Raw genomic sequence first — 20,361 nt, 5'->3', positions numbered from 1 at the left:
GGAACAGATTGATGCTCCATTACCAAGTATGGTCAATAGCAAGCACCAAAGTCACTGTAGAGCCTATTAGCACTTAGCATTAGGAATGAGAAGGTATTTCCCAGATGCCTTTTTTTATGCCGTTATATTCTTGCTCTACAAGCCAAAGACCCTCTTACATATTTTCATCCCAGGTGCATAAGCAAAGCCTCTTTCACTGAGCAGACAAGGAAGATAACAGGAGAGACCCACTAAAAGCCACCGGGGCCAGGCTACCCTCCCTGTCTGATGGCAGACCTCTGTTACAAGACACAAGCTAAAATACTTACGCTAATTCTTTTGTGCAAGCTTCTAGTAAAAGCCACATACTTTATTCCTCCCATTCTTGTCAGCAATGGACTAGGTACCTATTTTAAAATTTTCTCCATCAAGTCCCACACGCAGCACAAGTGCCCCTTATATCAGCCTTCTCCTCCCTGAAACACTGTTGAAATGAACCATCTGAGCCAGCAGAGGATGACAGCAGCAAAAGGCCTTGCACCACTTCCTTTCTCAGATGACCCCCATGGCAATTCTATACCTCTGTGGGAGGCAACAGACTTTAAAACATAGTGTGAGACACTGGAACAGTAGTTAATAGGACTTGCTTCATCACTCAGAGTTTTCTGAAAGACAGAGCAGTGCAGCTAACACTATTGAGCATGATACAATCAATACTGTAATTAATTCACACATGCAAACCAGTCTCCCAGACTTTTTTGGCAGACCAAGCCAGTCTGCAGCATACTTTGTCAGTCCAAGCCTGTCCCACAAGTACACCTTTCTCGGAAAGTATCAGAATGAACTCCTTCAGCCACACAATCTGTTCCAGATGTGTTATGAAGGAACACTTACTCCTTTTGGCCTTATGAGCTATTGGCATTCAGCTCGATTAAATTGATACAGCCTGATTCAACTAAGGGTTGCACCCTAGAAGAGCCATGAGTCCTTGTTCTTTGCTGAACCTCAGCAGAACATATGGCAGATGTGATCATCCCCACGCCTTGCAGTGCATAAGCCTAAAGAAGCATTAACCTCATTGCTGAACCTACAGCTGCCAAAAGTTGTCTTAAAAGTTTTCACTTATTATAATAACATTTATGGTCAGTATTGGAGGCCCTTTGGTCATGCTGAAAACAAAAACGCAAGCCTCCTGAATTGCAGTAAAAATCAAACCTGTTCTGGATTTGTCACAAGAGTCTCCACGCAAATTATGTCTGAGAAAAATTTTAATTCCATAATATCTCATATCATCTAATCTTTAAATACTGTTTTGAAAGTAAAACCAAGCAAAGCAGGATGTGGATTTCCTTCTAAATATGCATGTAACTTACAGAAATGAAGCAGAATTATACCAGAAAGCATTCCTGGTATAATGCAGATGACTGAAATTTCAGTGTTCACAAAAGGCTGAACCAAAACTAAGGCAGCACTGCATATACAGAGAAATGTAATAAAAGTTTTCCTAATGTGCTCTCTGCAATTCTGCGCAAAAAGGAGTTCTCCAGTTCAACCACCTACATATTTATCATCTGTAAGTCTGCTTTCTGCAAAAAATTTCAGGTCTTGTTTCCATTATTTAATAAGTATTCCCAGTATATCTGAAATACTCTTTCATGTTTCTCCCACTTTTCTGAGTTACACATCGCATTTCTTAGTACTCCCCACAGCCCCTTGCACAATAGTTTCTCAGAAGAATTAAGCTTAGCACAAACAGTGAGAAGAAATAAATCTTAAGGACAAGGGGAATAGAGAACTAAGCCTGACAGAGGTGCATGTTATAAATAAGTTCACTCCATTCAGCTTGCTTCAACTTGCTTTTCTTATCAGCTGAGTGTTTCCAACCAACGCTCTCCTCATTTTTTCCCCTCCAATTCTTGGCCATTTTTTGCATAAGATGCAGAAGTTAAAAGCATTTTTCCTCCAGTCAGTTCTCTTCTCTTAGATTTAGTCTGCTCTCTACCTAAAAGAGGAAAGATGACAGAAACACAAGCCAGAAGCATGCACTCACCTTGTCATTGCGCCTGATCGACACATAGTTTTCCTGCTGACGCTTTCACTGTAAGATAGTTTCCTTTGCGAGGACAAAGCCATTAGCAGCTGATAGCCCCTCTCAGGCATGGCAGGAACATCGCTGTGCTTCCCTTCTTTTTGTGTATAAAAAGGCTGGGAGCGGTGGCGATAACTACTGCGCACACAAAGGAGGAGCTGTGCCCCGACTGCTTGTACATCTGCTCTGCAGCGTGGCCAAAAGGGACGCCTAGGCAATGACTTGTTTCCTTTGTTACTTCCTGTTTCCCCCCAGAGTCAGTGGGCAGCACTGTCTTTGTCAGATTTCCCAATATCCCACAGAGGCTGTAAACCAAGCCGTGTGTTACCTCAAGCCTCTGTGAGACTGCGAGGCACGCAGCGGGGGATTTTCCAGCGCTTGCTTGCTTCACCTTCCCACCAGCTGCTTTCCCGTGGGAGAAAAAGAAGGTAGCCCTTCTCCCTTACAGTGCATTCAGGCAGCACCAGCAGAGGCATGGCTCACAAATGCTGCTCTGCTTCGGGTCCTTGCCTCGCACCACAGAACTACGCTAAGTCCTTCACCTCCCTTTTCTCCCCTATGGCTGGAGTTTGTCCATCCGTCTTCAACCCACTAACTTCGAAATGGTTGTTCTCAAAGACTGTGCAGCATATATATGCTTCAGAGCAAGCCCTGTCTGTACATTTGTCACTACACAAACCATAAGAAAATGGAATTCTTATCCATGGGTTTAGAACACAAGGGCAACGATGCTACAGGACACTACGATGCTACAAGCATCACCAGCTGATGGTAAAAGAGAAATGCCATTGTTCTACACATTACTATTTTCATTTGGAGCTCTTAAAAGAATTCAGATCATTCACTGGTCTGGAATCAGCCAACACACACTGTGCCAGAAAGTGCAAAAGCAACTCACATATTGCAGAATGATCGACAAGACTTACATAACCCAGCATGTTGAGCAAAGCTTACTTCCAGAATAGATTCCTTCCAGGTCAGGCAATACAGGAAGGGCAAGCAGAGAGTAAGCACCACACACTTACTGTGTGCTGTAAAGAGCAGCATATTAAGACAATGTTATGGTGCTATTTAATAAGAACATCAGTACTCAACCGATTCAGTGGTATAATTAACAAATCTTTCAACAAAAGTTGCCAAGAATGCTACATTTCAGCAGCTTGTGAATTAGCAATTCAGCAGTTTGTCAATGACTGGGCAGGTACACACCTTGCTGGGTAAAGAACTGGCTGGAGGGCTGAGCCCAGAGAGTGGTGGTAAACGGGGTTAAATCCAACTTGTGCCTATGCACATGTGTATTTATTCTCTATGACCATCTGGACAGTGTTAGAAATCACCAGAAAAATCGAAAGGGGATCTTGGAACTTGAAATGAAAAACTCTGTATTTGTGAGTACTTATATGAAGAAGACATCATGAGAAAGATCAGAATGGAAAAAGTAACATACTGAATGTCAGTCACAAGTGGTGCTCCCACGGGGTTGGTATTGGAGCCTGTCCAGTTTAATACCTTTATTGATGACCTGGACAAAAGGATTGAGTGCACCCTCAGTAAGTTTGCAAGTGATACCAAGTTGGGAGGAATAGTCTATGTGGAAAGAACAGACCTGGGACAGTTGGTTGACACTCAACTGAACGTGAGCCAGCAGTGTGCCCAGGTGGCCAAGAAAGCCAAGACATCCAGGCTTGTATCAGAAATAGTGTTGCCAGTATGAACAAGGAGATGATCATCCCTCTGTGCTCAGCCCTGGTGAGGCTGCACTTCAAATGCTGTGTTCAGTTTTGGGCCCCTCAGCCCCTCACTGCAAGAAAGGCATCAAGGCTCTGGAGTGTGTCCAGAGAAGGGCAACAAAACCGTGTGAGATCTGGAGCATAAGTCTTATGGGGAATGGCTGAGAGAACTGGGATTGTTCAGTCTGAACAAGAGTAGGCTGGGGGGAGATCTTGTTGCTCTCTACAACTCCCTGAAGGGAGGCTGTGGTGAAGTGAGAGTTGGCCCTTCTCCTGCGTAATGAGCGATAGGACCAAAGGAAATGGCCTCAAATTGTGACAGGGAAGGTGCAGGTTGGAGATTAGTAGAAGTTTCTTCTCTGAGGGAGTGATTAGGTGCTGGAACAGGCTGCCCAGGGATCTTATTGAGCGTCTAGAGGTGTTCAGGAAACATTTAGACGTAGTACTGAGGGTCATGGTTTAGTGAGAAAATATTAGTGGTAGGTGGACAGTTGGACTGGATGACCTTGGAGGCGTTTTCCAACCTTGGTGATTCCATGATTCCATGAAATTAATTTGTCCTATATACCATGAAGTTGAAATTGGCAACTGATATTAAAAATTAACACAGAATGTTTGAAAGCAGTCCTTCCTCTCTCTGTTTTCTGCTGTGTTATGATTGTTCTCTGCTATCCAGCATATTCTTCTAAGTTTGCATTATTATTACTATCCTTCAGCTCTTATCTCCACCTCATTAAAAAAAAAAAGCTACGATCAAAAGAGACAGAGCTTGAGTAGATGTATCAGACTGATGTTTGGAATAGATATTCTGCAGTGTTACACTTTAACGTTGGTTTTACTCCTCCAAAGTTTGCAGTAACACAGTGCTCTGTGGGCTCTGCAGTCTCATTTTTAACTAATATTTCATACATTCAGTATGTTCCTGAAGTATTACTTTTTCCATTCTAATCTTTCTGATGATGCCTTCTTCATATAAGTGCTCACAAATACAGTTTTTCATTTCAAGTTCCAAGATCCCCTTTCAATTTTTCTGGTGATTTCTAACACTGTCCAGATGGTCATAGAGAATAAATACACATGTGCATAGGCACAAGCTGGTGTTCTAGTAAGGAATAAAAACACACCAAAACCACCAAAGAGTGTTTCACAGATGATCACTGATATAATAGAATGAAAATTCAGCCTAGTTTTCTAGACCAAACATGAATCAGAAGCGTCGTGCTTCCAAACTGCAGAGCCCGAATAGATGCAAAACTGTAATGGGTTTGATTAACACGCCTGTCACAGAAGTGAGAAAGGAATACATAAGTCCTCCTCCGCAGTGCAAAATCCAGTTTTGCAAGGAATGCTGGCATATAGTTTTCAGACTACTAACCCTTATGTAGCCCCATAATATCAGTGAGGCCTTGCACCAATCCAGCTCAGGGAGAACTTCAGCTAAAAGCAGTCGCTTCATCTCTCTGACATTAAGAGATCTCACTTAGGAAGAACCAAAACATCAAAAGCAATTTTCCTTTGGTTCTCACTCCACTAGGACCACTGCTTGCAAAAGACAATCATCTCTGCCAATGTTAATAACTGCTCTTGCTCGCAGTGGTCAAAAGTAACCACACCTACCCCAAGTTTACCGAAAGCAAGAGCTATAAAAGATGTATCTCATGCTATACAAACCTCACCAGTATTAATGTACTGGTTCAGCTGAGGTGTTGAGCTATCTGCAGCAAGAGAGCTTCCTCTTACTGACCAATTTACAGGAAACTGCAAGAATGGACTGCATGTAAAAGCGGACTGAGCAAGAGATGAGGCAGAAAAATTCACAAGCCAACAACAGGACCAAAAGAAAAGCACAAAGACCACTTCTCTTCCACCAGAGCAAGTAGCCATCCTGGTGGGTCAAGTTCCACTCGGAGTGACATGAGAGTTATCTCTTTTGGTAAAAGTCTGTAGAATAGTAAGACAGGAAAGACAACCATATTCTGCTCTACTGGCTAGATAGCTTGAAATAAGAGTAGATTATTATAATCTCTTTTGTTTTAGTGATTCAGCCAATGTAGTTTAGACCAAGATTCTAGATCACAGTGGGAAAACATCCCATATATTGAGAGAGCATACGTTTGTTAACAGTATGCTCCACAACTACGTATTGTAAAAAAGCCAGTTTAAGTTACTCACCTGAATACTTCATCTGCTAGGTAAGGCAGCCCTGTGAAAATGAGAATAACCATACATCAGAATTATTTCTGCCAGGTGACCTGCAGAACAACAACAGTAATAACCATTATCAGTAACAAGGGGAATAAATGAAGCCTGGATTTCCAGAAATCCACTTTCAATGCCAGATAAATGACAGTTCTTAAAACTTCTGCTATCATTTCCTCATTCTGCTTACTGGGGAAGAACTGAAGAAGTTATAATAATATAATATAAGTAGACCTCAGACATATATTTCCACATATATATGTACCTATATAGAACTATATATTAATACACACACACACAGTCTACAGTATCTAAAATGCACCTGAAGAGGAAAAATATATCAATTTTAAAATGAAATTGTAAATTGTTGTTATTTTCCTTCCCCCCAATAAACTTGGCACAAGTACAAGAGTGTGACATACCGACTTTCATTTGATCATAAACGTTATCCTTTGCAAGTGCTTCTGGCACAATTTAGCATAGTTTAAAAAACATTAATCATCATGTAACTGAGAAGTACAAATGCAACGGACCAAATCCTATTCCTGCACACAGTTCTGCTGCTGACAGATGCAAAGGGAGTTCCCCCAAAATATATATCCTGAAAGTGGGAGTTTCCCCAAATTATTTATTTCCTTGGCAGAACATTTCCTCTCTATGAAATTACAGTTGACACGATTTTATTTCCTTGGCTCATCTGTAACGACTTACATACAATTCCATTAGCAATGTACTCTGCAACTGAAGATTTAGCAAGCACTGTAGGACTCCAAAATAAATTCTGCTTATGTTCCAAAATACTTCTCAGTATTGAAGCCAGTATGCCTTTAGTACATGGAACACTAAAACAAAGGTCTTCTAGCAACTTACAAGGGAGAGTAAAATATACATTGTAGATTATAAAGCTACCTGATAGGTACATTTATTTAGCCTGCATTTCTCATTACAGAAATTCAAGTCTGCTGTTAGCAAATACATTTTTTTTCCTAGAATTCCACCAAAATCAATTTCAAGGACGCTAAGAGTGAGAAAAAAGAAAAATCTGTGAGACCTGCATTTACATTCACCCTTTTCTACCATTTCTGACACTAATGCATTTTGGAAAAACATCCAACATTTGTGTTACACAACACATCAACAAAACTTAGGTCCAGGACTATTGTTGCCAGGTAAAGAGATTATGTCACACATGGGTATATGCAAGTCAGTAGAAAAAGTATTGAATACAAGTAATTTTAAAACATTCCTGGAAAAGGATATTAAAACAACTACAAAAACACATTGAGCTTATTGAACAAGTCCTTTTGTTTGTCTATCAGCAGAAAAAGTGAAATGAGTAAAATTCTATCACTGACACCAATAAGTTACTAAGTGAATAATGAACACACTCAGCAAGCCATGGTTTAGAGTAAGCATTTGGTCACGTCATCTATCAGCCCTTGGAGCTGTGCGTCCCTCTTCTGGTGGCATTCAGTAAATATTTAAGGAAATATGCAGGCAAGTGGCTGCAACCACCACCAAAGAGGAAGCTCAACTTCTGCCAGACTCTGCAAAAACAAAACCAAGCATTTTCTATTTTTGTTTTGTTTGAAAGGAGGCTGTTGGATAATATTCAAAGACAAAGTACAACCACAAAGACTCTTTTTCTATGTTTTACTGTTGTACAACACAGTAGATAGTGCTGGTTTCTAACTAACAATGCACTGAAGCATCTCTTTTCATACTCAGAAACTCTGACTGGGAATCAGAATCTCAAAACAAGCTAATAACCATGCAAGTGTAAGTTATAGAATTAAAAAGTCCAACTATGCACAGTCCCCACTGCCAAGAAGAGCTCTGAAGTCTAAGCAAAAAAGAAGTCAAAGAGTATATTTGCCAACAGCTCTTCAATGTGTAAAGATGAGCACTGCGCCCAAACCCTCAAGGAAGCGTTCCAGAAAAAAGGTTTCTCTTTTCCAATTTCAATGACAATTCCCTTTTAAATCACAATACAAACTTCTCTTAAAGGATGTTGTAAGGCAGGAGAATTTTGTCATTCCCGCCTCCAAACACCAAAGATTAAATCAAAGCATCTGAAACAGGTAGGAGTAGGGATTACAGTTACAAGGATTGAAGGTCACACTGTGTTCCATCACTTTTGTAAATGCAACTTTTTTTTAATGCACTGAGAGCAAGAATTTCTGCCAGTTCACACTACTGCACAAAAGCTGAATTCAGCTGTAACCATGAGATCGTGCACTGCTGGGATTTTAGGGGAAGAAGGAGTTTATATGAAATAAATCTATATATACCAATGTATATTTGCTCATAAAAATGGTGTACAACACACTCTAGCAACCTCACTAATCTTAGCAAGATGAGCTGCAAAGACCATCTCACCCTTGTGTGCTGTTCTTCCCAAAAAGCTTTCTTTGAAAAGTTCCTTCACAACATTGCAGCCAGAATCTCCTGGAAGTGAGCTGCTTATGGCACAAGTACACACTTCCTTATGATCTCCACATTCTCATGCCTTGTGCACTGCCTAGAACCAATGGCCATTAGTGCCAAGGAGTCTGTGCAGCGTTGTTCCATTTGCAAGCTCTGGTACTCCACAGAATTCAAGTTTATGCTTCCATACGGGTGATGAAGCCTCTCCAGCAGAAGCTTTCACAATAATTATAGGGCATCTTGCTGCTAAACACATCCTGGCTATTCTTGAGACACACAGTCACTTTCTGCACACAATGAAGAACTGAAACTAGATCTCATAATTCAGGAATTGGGGTCAGGAGGATTAGTTTTGCTCCAAACCAACAAATAAAACCTGACATCTCCTTGTACAGTAATACATCAAAAGCTCTCCTAGACAAAAATCAAACCACAGATTGTGCATATCACAGATGCACAGATTCAGCTGTTTGTGTTACTGGCACCCCAACAGAGAAGATTTACAGGTGCTGAGCTTTAAGAAGGAAAAATAGAGAAAACTGTTTTTTCTGCACACTGTTTAAAGCATGATGATAATGTGACATTTTACGTAACATTGAAACCACACAGACTTACACACAAAACCCTCTAAAAAATTGAGCTTATCAACTAGCAAAGTGTATATGTATTACAAATATGCTTATATCTGTAGCCATGTTAAGAACTCTCAGCTTTAGATGTGCTAAAAAGTATGAGAAGTATGTTAATCTGACCAGAAAGCCTTCCCCCCTCCCTCCAGAAAACACCGACAGCCCTATGGAGCATTCCACTTATCTGATGCTCAGCTGTGCACCACTACTTTAATGCAAGACATTCTGTCATGTTCATATTGTGGATGTACATGTATTTACAAATAAAACCCATTCTTTGGAAAAAAAAAAAAAAAAAAAACACAAAAAAAAACCAAACACACCTTTAACAAAAAGCAGCATAACACTACAGCTATGATAAACCATGGTCTTCATAGCTACTTCATTTTTCTTGGAAGAACTATGAAAAGATGGAGGTGAGATTAGCCCAACGCTAACACGGCGCCAAATTTTTCTAACTATGTAAACAAGTACATCCATTTTTATTTGCATCCAAGCAAGAATTAGTATTAAGATATCAAAGAAGTGGTTATTCCTCCTCCAAAGATCTCTTTCCTGCAAGAAAAATAAAATGTAGTAAGGGCAATAAATTACAGATTCAATGTAGACTACTTCATAAAGAATAACTCAAGTAGTTCACAAGACACAATAATACTTGTCCACATTTAAATCCAGACAAAAGACAATTGCAATAAAAGTTCACTTCTTTCCTCTCCTGTGCAGTCTACCTGAGAACCAGTAACTGGCAAGCAAAAGTGATGAGTGCAAGTACTCATCACTTTATAGTTATAGAGTAAACGGATGGGGAAAAAAATAAGCAACAAGTAGAAAAGTACAGAGAATACCTGAAGTATTGTGACTGAAGCACGTGCTCAAATTCCTCCCAGGCTGCTGGCCTATACACTTTGTATCCTCTAGTTAGGGTGATTAAAATGACAGAGAGTAAGTTAGACACGGCAGCCAAATGACGCAGTGTGCTGACCAAAGTGGCTGAAGTGGCACAGATCCACTATTAATTAATTTTCTCCTTCCTGCCTAAAATTAAAAAGAACATTCCAGAAAGGAAGGGGATTGGCTAGGATTGCCAGCTGAAGAGTTCCAAGCAAATAGACTTCTGTGCACCACATTTTGTAGCAAAGACACTGCTGCAAACCCCTTCTGCTTGCCTTTCACTCAGTAAAAATGAGATAAGATGTCCACGACATGCAATATTCCTTGGAATAAAATCTTCCATTCTGGAAGAAAAACTTATTAATGACTTATCAGTGGGAAGCTAAGAAAAGGAGCATGATATTGTTGCAGATCCATTAGATTAGACATTAGTACATCTTTAGGAATTAGCAGCATTCTCACTAATCCCTTGCCACCTGCCAGCCCAATTTTGCTGGGGAGCCAAAAACCCCACAGTGCAATGCTACTACATGGTGTAAACACTGCACCCTTCTCCTTACATAGGCAACCCTGTACCTCCTCCCATCCCTCTAGGGCTGATGAAGCATGCGTTGACCAACTCCGCCAGGCAGAACTGCTGCCAGCCTGCAGGGAGCAGAAGCATGGACTGCTCTCCTCTGTGGCAGAAAGGATGCACAGCGCTGGGCAGGAATGCTCTGGCAGCAGCAGCACAGTCAGCACAGTGCCAACACAACAGATACTGTCAGGACTTAATCACTTGGATGCCATTTAGTATTATGCACATTCAGAATTGCAGCATTGTATCTTATCAGCACCACTTCCATTATTATTGGAGAGGTTATCTGTACCTCAAAGCAAAGTATGTGACATTCAGCAAACCCATGTTCTCTAACAATGTTTCAGTTTATCCCTTCAGATCTCAGATCACTGGCTTTACGGACTACAACCACCTTCACAACAGCTGTGATATTTGCCTAGGCACAGAAATAAGAGTTTGGTTTTTTTTTCCTGGGGGGAAAAAGTTTTTAAAAATGATTCACCGAAGCCTTGAGCTCGGAAGGAAAAAAGAATTTCACTGTGAGTCCTTCCCATAATGGCTACTAATGAATACAATAATTTCCTCTATAAGTGGATGGAGAACAGTTACACTTTCTACCTCTGTTCTCTCAGCTTAATGTGAGAAGTACACTTGAGGTATTCCTCTTTCTCTTCCACATTTCTCCCACTCCCTCCCCCACTGCACAGTCACACGTTAAGTACTTACCTAGCATAACCCCAGCAGCCTGCTGTGCTTACTTAATCCTGAATAGAAGGACCTATGCAAGCTCACTGATGGGATAAGTTTGGGACCAGGATGAAGTTGGGCCAGACTACTATTTGCATAGGTTCTCCTAAATCCACGACCACAATTCTATTGGCTAAAATCCCATAGGTACTCTTCTATGTAGTTTGCTCTTTGGAGTGAATTACTAACCTCAGAGCAAGACCTCTTCACCCTTTCTGCAAGGGGTATTTGGGCTCCTACAAAAACCCTTTTTGGTTACTGTTCTGTTGGGTATATTCACTTACACAGAATCACCAAGGTTGGAAAAGATCTCTAAGACCATCCAGTCCAACCGATGACCTATCATCAATATCTCCCCACTAAACCATGTCCCCAGTACAACAAATAATTCTTGAACACCTCCAGAGACAGTGACTCCACCACCTGACCACTCTTTCAGAGAAGTATTTCCTAACATCCAACCTGCATCTCCTCTGGCACAACTTGAGGCCAATTCCCTCTGGTCCTCTCGCTAATTCCATGGGAGAAGAGCCAACTCTCACCTCACCACAACCTCCCTTCAGGGAGCTGTAGAGAGTGATAAGGTCTGCCCTGAGCTTCCTCTTCTCCAGAGTGAACAATCCCAGTTCTCTCAGCCACTTCTCTTAAGACTTGTGCTCCAGACCCCTCGCAGCTCTGTTGCCCTTCTCTGGACACACTCCAGGGCCTCCACGTTTTTCTAGTAATGAGGGGCACCAAAACGAACACAGTACTCGAGTTGCAGCCTCACCAGGGCTGAGGACATGAGGACAATCACCTCCCTGCTTCTGTTGGCTACACTGTATCTCACACAAGCCATGATGCTGTTGGGCTTCTTAGCCACCTGGGCACCCTGCTGGCTCATGTTCATCCAAGAGTCAACCAACAGCCCCAGGTCTTTTCCTCCACACAGTCCTCCAGTCACTCTGCTCCAGGCCTGGGGTTGTTGCGGCCAAAGTGAAGGACCCAGCACGTGGTGTTGTTGAACTTCATCCCATTGGCCTCAGCCCAGCGATCCAGTCTCTCTAGACCACTCTGTAGGGCCTTTCTATCCCCAGGCAGATCAGCAGTTCCTCCCAACTTGCTGTCATCTGCAAACTTACTGAGGGTGCACTCAATCTCCTCACCCAGGTCATCAATAAAGAGGTGGAACAGGACAGGCCCCAATACCTCCCCCCAAGGAACACCACTTGTGACTGGTCATCAGCTGGATTTAACTCCATTCAATACCACTCTTTAAGCCCAGCTTATTTACGTTAAATGCAAGTCTCCAGTTGGAAATCAGGCTCCAAATAAGACTATGAAAGATTGTCTCATGCTCTTACAGGTGGTATGCTCACTTGCATAGCAGAAAGCCTGTTCCCCATGCAACATGCACACACAAACCCCTCTCTGCTCACAGAACTGTTTAGTTAAAGCTGTGCAGTACTTGGGAAACACAACTATTTGCCACAACTGTGGAAATCAACTGACTGAAAGATTACTTGTAAAGCTTAAATGTTTAATTGAAGAGAGGCACTGAATGTCACAAATGCTGAGCAGCTGTGCAAATCAGGTCACCCTTTTGCCTGAACACTGCTCAAAGTGCCTCATTTTGATGAGTCAAGTATACAGATAAGATCAGTCTTGATCTAGCAAACTTGAAGCACTGTCAATAGGACTTTTAGACTTTCAGGCAATTTTTCTGTATGCTAAGCTTTTCTCTGCATTATTAGTGTGACAGAACAGAAGAACATTCATCCTCCTTGATATATAGGAAGATACATAAAAGAAAGAAAGGAACAGCAGCTTTCACACATACCTATATATCTGAAGTGTGCAGTTTCACTTAGGAAAAAAAAAATTGTTAATGCCATTAACATAAGGGAAAAAAATAGAGTTTATCACATAGCCTAGGTCAAAACAGTGTGTCTGCCTGATGAGACTTTGTTTCTTCACAGTGTAAAAACAAACTCCACCATGATCTAGGAGAAAAACAATTCTGGGACATGTTGTAATAGAATTACTATTAAGCAACATTAGGGTAATAATTTACTCTTGTTAGTAGGGTTGTCACAAGATTAGAGACTAATATTTTAAGCTTGTGCTGCTTGCATAGCCTAGCTCTGCAGGCTATGTTCTGGTCTGGACGCTAAGCTCAGCACTCACACACATATGGGCAACAACTTCTGCTAAAACAGAGGGGAACTATGAATTTGAGGTGAAATTTTCAAGGACAGAACATTTAAACCAAAACTTATTTCACAGAAGAATTTTAATAAGTGTTGCATACGGTATGAAAATACCAATAGAGAGACTGTCCCTTGTGTATGTCAAAGTGTTAGGAAGTACCTCAAGTTCTGTGAAGCACTTTGAGGTAAAAAGTAATAAGGACCATCTGAAAGATGTTTTTATTTGAAATAAGATTTGCATGCAAACACTGGGAAGAAATTGGGGATCAAATCTTGTTCCTACTTCTGTAGCTACAGCATTGTATCACCCCCCAAATCGCAGCTCATGAGACACAAAGTCAAAATGAGCTTTGCGTTGCTTTTTCCTTCCTCAACAGACTATCATTTATTTAAGAGGAAAATATGCAAATATTCATAAAAATGACTGTTTCCAGAATGATGATTAATTTCTATCACTACAGTAGCAGTAAAGTAAAAATAGAACGGGGAAAAAAAGCTTCCTACCCAACCCTGCTTTTTTCTTTCCTCTTTTGGTTTTATGAGCCAGCAGACAGCACCGAGGCACTCACAACAATCTACTTCCGACTCTTCGCTTTCTTGTTACTGAACGATTATTACATGAAGAATGAAAATGAAAACACTTGAACGTTCACTAGGATCTGCTGCAGAATCTGATATGCTGCCCTGCAGTGCTCTAAGAATTGACTGTGCTGACTGATTCCAGCACAAAAAATTCTGCTGGAGAGAAGAAAGCTTGTTTGTCTGGAGCAGAACTGAGCATGAAAGTGGAAACTGATGCTCTAAGTGGGATTTCCCTCCTCCAAGGGTGGTTGGTTTTTGTTTTCATCTAAACAGTCAGACTGCAAGCTAAGCTAGATCTGGCCTTTTTTTTTCCAACCTGCTGAAGCAGAGTAGCTTTGGGTGCTGGCAGCTCCAGCTCACCCGAGCAATGAAAAGCTGCATTTATACTCAGAGCAACAATGAAGCACAGGCCATTTAAACCCAACCTAATTCTTGTCTGCTTTTCCATGAACCAGTACACTTCATTTATCGAGCACATACGCGCCAGACTTAGGCATCCTGTATCTTCTTGCCTACTTCTACTATCCTTCCTCCTCGCTTCGTTCAGATCTGGCACGTACACCTGAGGAATCTTTTGCTTTTAGTCATGTCTGTGTTTTGCATAAATCACCTTTCACAAAAAGTCTTGCAGCCCACTTCCCATCATCTCTTCCTCCAACACTGAGAAAACAACAATTGCCAAGGCAGCAGCAGATCCAGACACGCACACTGGCACCTCAGCATGCCCAGCCTTTCTTTCTGAGTACAGTCAGGATCAAGAATGAGGAAAACAGCTCAAATTCCAACATCAGGGTTGTTTTTCTACTGCAAGTTGGGACTAATCACTTAACTGGAAGGGGGGGGGGGGGGGGTTAGTGATCAGTCAGGGTGTTGGAAGCTTACAAGGTAGCTGTAACACAAAAGATGTGTTGTAACACAAAAGCAGTGATCCCAAAGCTAAGAACTGGGTCCTTTAGCAGACTCCACTCTCAAGATGAACAGGTCAGTCTGTGGTTTGTTGGCTTTTTTTTTTTTTTTTTAAATGCACACAGCTATACTGAAACCAACGCAGTGCTTGAATCCTATAGCATTACTGCAGTGCAGCTCCATATACATGAACAACATACAGCACTGCTGCACAGCACAGCTAAAAATGACTGGTAAAAATCAAAGAGTTGATCTAATTTCAAACCTTGTCACACCATCAATTTTGACAAGGGAAGGAAAAAGTGAAGAGAACCCCTATATCTCTGCCTGAAGCCTCAAATCTATGACTGTTACAATTTCTATAGCTACGCCAAAACAGCAATAGGCATTGGTCAGGGGAAAGGGGGGGCAGGGAATACATGAAGCTTCCTTCTTAGAGAGCTCAATCATTACCTATGCATACTTGCCTTGTGTTCCTGCCAAAAACATTAGAATTCTGATATTTGAGGGATTCACATACACAAGAAGTATTACGCAGCAGGCCTCCAGACTTCTTAAAAACTGATTAAAGCCAATATTTTGCCCAGCTGTTGCTCCCTTACGAGTTCTGCTGGAAATTCCATCTCCATGTTTTGAGGGAATAAGCTGGAATGACAAAGCCTGTTTGCTGAGCCTTTACAGGTAAGTTCATGATTAAGGGCATGAATCCAAGTTCCTCTTAGTAGTCCAATTACAGTGATGCCAAAGGGCATGAAATAACGAAATAACAGCCGTAGTCAAGCATACTTGCTAACTATTCCATTCAGAGATTGTAAGATATCCCTGCACTGAAACAAGCAAGAACACCAATTAAGTGTTTTACAGTGATATCTGCAAGTCTTTTGTGCATCCATGTGCTGAAACAAGATCATTTTGTATATGTACACCAAGTTTAGTTAAAAATAATGCTACATCATTAACCAACAATGATCATAATGATCAACATGCACTACTGTAAAGTCTTATATACTGATCGAAAAGCTATGTGCAGGTACAGCTCTCCAGGTGTTCCATAAGGGTGAGCGAAAGCCACTTCCATGCTGGAAAAGCCTCCACAGTCACCTAAATCCATGTCAAATTAGAAATTGTCACAGTTATCTGAGTGCCCCCACACTGTAATATACAGTAGGGACAGTCATACTACAAAGAACAAAACCCCAAACTCCATCTTCCTAACATATCCAAGGAAATGGTCTGCAATCCCAACAATGTGTTATTATAAGTTACAGCAGAGTGACTGCATTTAACTTCACACACACACACACACACACACACACACACACACACACACACAAAATTGACCTCTCAATATTGTAAGGATACAAACCTAGCTTGAATTGGGAAGTTTCTTGTTTAACAAATTCACAGTAGAAGAGCACAAGAGGAGGAAAAGTTAGAAAGACACATATGCACGTTTCCTGGAAGACAGAACATACCTCGTGATTCAAGGGCACCCACTGCCCCACGAGGACAGAGTGACCCCAGCCACACATGGTTAATGATGTACAGCTCATCAGACACTATCACACTTCAGCATAAGCAAAATAAAAATCCAGAAAGCTTTAACAATAACCAGTTGCTGTTTTTCTATAAAAGAAAAAGTGGGAGCTGAGGAGAGAAGCATTGCCAAGGATAGATGTGATTTCTGCATTTCCTTCTCTGACATTCCTGCACTGCAAATTATCTTTCAGTATTCTGCCAGAGATGCTCAGATACATGTGAATACTGCAATTATGCCTAGGAAAAGATAAGAACTGGGTCATTACCAAAAACTGGCACGCAATTAAATAAACAGATTATTTCAGTTACATCGGTATGTTGGGATAGAGGGAGAACAACACTTAGGTTTGTTTCCTTAAGAAGCCACGGCTCTGCATTCTTCCCTAATTATTACTTTGCCCTGTTCAGAATTTATCCCTAGACTGAGGAAAAACAGTTTTAAGATTCCCACATGCCATGTTTCACATCCGTGTTTCAGAAGAAACACGGATTCTTTTGCTCCATTTCTTTTTAATTAAAAAAAATAAACAAAAAAGAGAAAAATTCAACATAGGAGTTCATAGATTAGAGGTAAGAGTGGGAAAAAAAAAAAACGCCCTTCAAATGTCTTGGAGAAATATTGTGGAGAAGCACATTGCTCTTAAAAAGCAGCATGCTGAGAATGCTGTGACGTGCTCTCATTTAGTTGCCTGCCCTAAGCAGGTACATGAAACACACACTTCTAGTTCACAGTAGGGTAAGTAATACCTTAAGTCTTAAAACAACAGCCAAAACTGACCAGAACTTCAGTGCCTTCAGGTCCTTCTTCAAAACACTGCAGAAAGCACAACTTGTTAGACATTCCGGCATACAATGAGTGCTTTATAACAAGAAAGTTAGCAAAGTTCCATATATATATAATAGGAACTGGCAATGACACATCAATATATGAAAACAATGTAAAAAATGCACACTCCATTTGGTACTGTCTTGATGAAAACATATTGTCTCTCTCTTGCTGCCTCAAGTTCTCTGAGCCCAGGTTCCTACCTCCTTGTCCAACACCGCTCCATTGCACCACAGGCTCAAACACAAAGCAATGTCATCAGGAAGTGCATTGATAGAATAAGTTCACCTTAAAAAAGGCCAGGGAAATGCCTAGCTATGCACAAGAGGAAAAGACATCTAAAAGGTTGTTTTCTGTCCTGCGCCAGAAATCCTCATTGAAAGACTGAAGGCGTTGTGGCAGGATCATTGTATCAATACTTTCAAACATAAACAGACCAACTGACTCAACAAATCCCCAGACCAATCCCATGAGCTCACCCTTCTATTTACAGGGCCATCCATCAGTTCTGCTGAGAGCCTGAGCTTCCTGCAAGGTCTGGTAGCAGTAACAAGCCAAGATCCTGATGCTACAGCAATACAGATGAACAGTTTTCCAAGTAATGGGGTTACTCACATCTGCAAGCACTTTTAAGACCAGGGCTTAGCCAACAGCAACTAACTGACACAGTGTTTGCAGGGTTGCACATTCCAAACAGCACAAGAAATGGCTGGATGATTTAACAAGAGTGAGTTACCCATTGCCTGACACCTGGAAGATGCCCCAGCACCAGGTCAGTTTCTCAACTCACAACTCATACCCCTCCAGTACTGCAATCTTACTGTACCGTACTGCAGAGCAATACACACACAAACAGTCTGAGGGCTACAAGTTGAAAAGCACACCATGCAACTTCATCTAGTAGAAATGGCCAATGTATAAAGCAGAATGTGTACATACATTTGATCATTTGTGTTTGTCATTCAATATTTTCGGAAGCAAGTTAATAGCCTTAATGAGTTTCTATTTCTACTTACTGCTCATTACCAAAGTGGCCACCATGCTCAGATATCCACTAAAGGAAACTACATGTCTATTTCAGTAAAAAATTGAAGGAGGAGACTTTTCACACTACCTCTTTCTCTGTAGGCCAACCTGAAGTTTCCTACCAAGAAAAATACAACTGCAGGATGGTCTGAAAAGCCTCCAATTCCAAGGGTGCCTCTGCCCGCAGCAGCTCCCAGTTCCACAGCTGATCAGAATGTTCTTGCTTGGACAGTCCTACCAGAGGTGCAAGGCCTGCAAGACTTTATCTTTGAGTATTCATTCCGAATGGTTTGAAAACTGTCTCTTCCAGAACTGGCATCTCTGTATCTTCCTTCTTCATAACTCTTTTTTTTTTTTTTAAAAAAAAAAAGCTCTTTGTTTTCTGGACTTCTTACTATGAAATTTGTCATGCTTTGTGGAAAGGTTTATGGAGAGCTGGGAGATTTAAAAACAAAAAACACGCAAACAGGAAACAGCATTTAACCCACCGCTAAGCTGACCCAGTACTGACTCCTCAGTAATGGAATATTGGCAAGAGGTACCTATTAATCAGCTCTCCTGCAACAGCAAGATGGCTTCAAAATTCAGTAACAGGAAGGGGAAGAAACATGCATTATGTCTAAAAGCAAAACAGCAAGTTCACTTTCGCCTGTAGTACAAAGGAGATATCTGAATGAAATAAACTGCAGAGGTTCCAGCTATGCACATCCTGCACAAATAAAATCAGGAATGAACAGAAGGTGCATGCAATTCGTCAGACATTAATGTATTTCATACCCTCTCCCCATATCCGTAAACCACTGAGAGCTGAGTGAGAGTGGAAATTTGCTTTTTGCAGTGGGAAATGTAGCAGCGCAACGCAACTGATTTCACACAGGAACCTGAAGTCCCCCCATGCCCAGGGCAGGCAGAGAGGCTCAGAGCACTCTGTCAGCAGCACCCGCCTGTCAGATGGGGTTGGATGAAGCTCAGAGCACCCTGCCAGAATTGGACGAGGCTCAACCCCACTGCAACTTCTTGTCTGCTGGCATCACCAGGTCCTGCAGCTAAGGTCCTGGCAGACAGGTTGGAAAGAAAAGAATCGTGAACCCACTTCCACAGTTCATTCAGGTCAGCGGTGCTACTTGAGTTGCTATTGATTTGCAGTGACCGCTTGCAGGACAGAAGTGGACAAGTTAAACCAACGCAAGCTGACTCTTGTTCCTTACAAACACAAGAAATAAAAACCACGATGTGCACAACCACCTGTAGCTGAACGGGAACTACAGCCCAGAGAGAGAAGGCAGCACGACCCACGTCAGGTCTGGAGGAGCCTGAGGATGGTAACATTCAGCAGATGGCCGTTAAAGCCACACAGCAACCTGCGATCCATCGCAGGTCTGTCTCATCCTTCTGCACAATTGATCGGGAAGACGCCAGAACCTAATCCTGATGCTCACAACACAGCACAACGCCGCACCGAAGGCGCCGGGAAGCAGCATGGCTCTCTCGTCTCTCCCCTCCCAACGAGAAGCAGCCATACGTTTCCCCAGAGAGCACTTCCACCGTCTCACCCGAGGGCTCCCGCTGCCGAACCGACCTCCGACCCGCACCGACAGCAGCATGGGCACGGAGCGCAGACAGCCGCACCCTCGTGGCCGGCAACGAGGGCTCCCGCACCTCCCCGGCACCGCAACGCCGGTTCCCGAAGGAGCGCGGGAACGGCCGCTGCCCTGGAACCCGTCCCGAGGCGCCGCGAGGAGCGGGCTCTTACCTCGGCCGCGGCTGCAGCTCAGCTCCGCGGGCGGCCGCTCCCACCGAGCCCGGCTCCACAGCCCTCGCCTCGCCCAGCGCCCGCCCCTTCCTTCACCTGCCGCCGCGGGCCGCCCCGAGGCGGGCTCGGCCGCGCTCCGTCCTCCCCTCCCACCGCTGGTGGGAGCCGCCGGGACCGCACCGCCCTCCTTCGGCCACCGCCACCCACGCAGGGCTGTTCGGGTTGGAAAGATCTCACAGCCCGCCCGGTCCCACCCCGCCGTGCGCTGGGTGACCCCGCCACCTCAGGCC

General features: G+C 42.6%; 1 protein-coding gene across 5 annotated transcripts in view; it reads right to left on the bottom strand.

Annotated features, from left to right (window-relative positions):
• The window catches only part of SH3BP2 (SH3 domain binding protein 2), a 36,594-nt gene extending 16,465 nt beyond the window's left edge, over positions 1 to 20,129 (bottom strand). The window contains exons 1-2 of one of the 5 annotated variants that reach the window (XM_042811676.1): positions 20,072 to 20,129; positions 5,971 to 6,001 (exon numbers count right to left, since the gene is read on the bottom strand). Coding sequence is in view for 1 of the 5 variants with exons in the window: in XM_042811675.1 (XP_042667609.1) it covers positions 2,030 to 2,139 (110 nt within the window). In the remaining 4 variants the exon portion in view is untranslated. Of the gene's footprint in view, positions 1 to 2,029; positions 2,970 to 5,970; positions 6,002 to 20,071 lie in introns of those variants that run through there. The other 4 variants (XM_042811679.1, XM_042811674.1, XM_042811677.1 and 1 more) reach the window with 4 other exon arrangements.
• Between the last annotated feature and the right edge of the window lie 232 nt (positions 20,130 to 20,361).

Source organism: Centrocercus urophasianus, unplaced genomic scaffold (genome assembly GCF_019232065.1).
Source record: "Centrocercus urophasianus isolate 14NV4802_14NV808 unplaced genomic scaffold, USGS_Curo_1.0 seq_13, whole genome shotgun sequence".
Classification (NCBI taxonomy): Eukaryota; Metazoa; Chordata; class Aves; order Galliformes; family Phasianidae; genus Centrocercus; species Centrocercus urophasianus.
The sequence above is the reverse complement of the archived record's forward strand: the minus strand, read 5'-3'. Positions and strand labels throughout refer to the sequence as shown.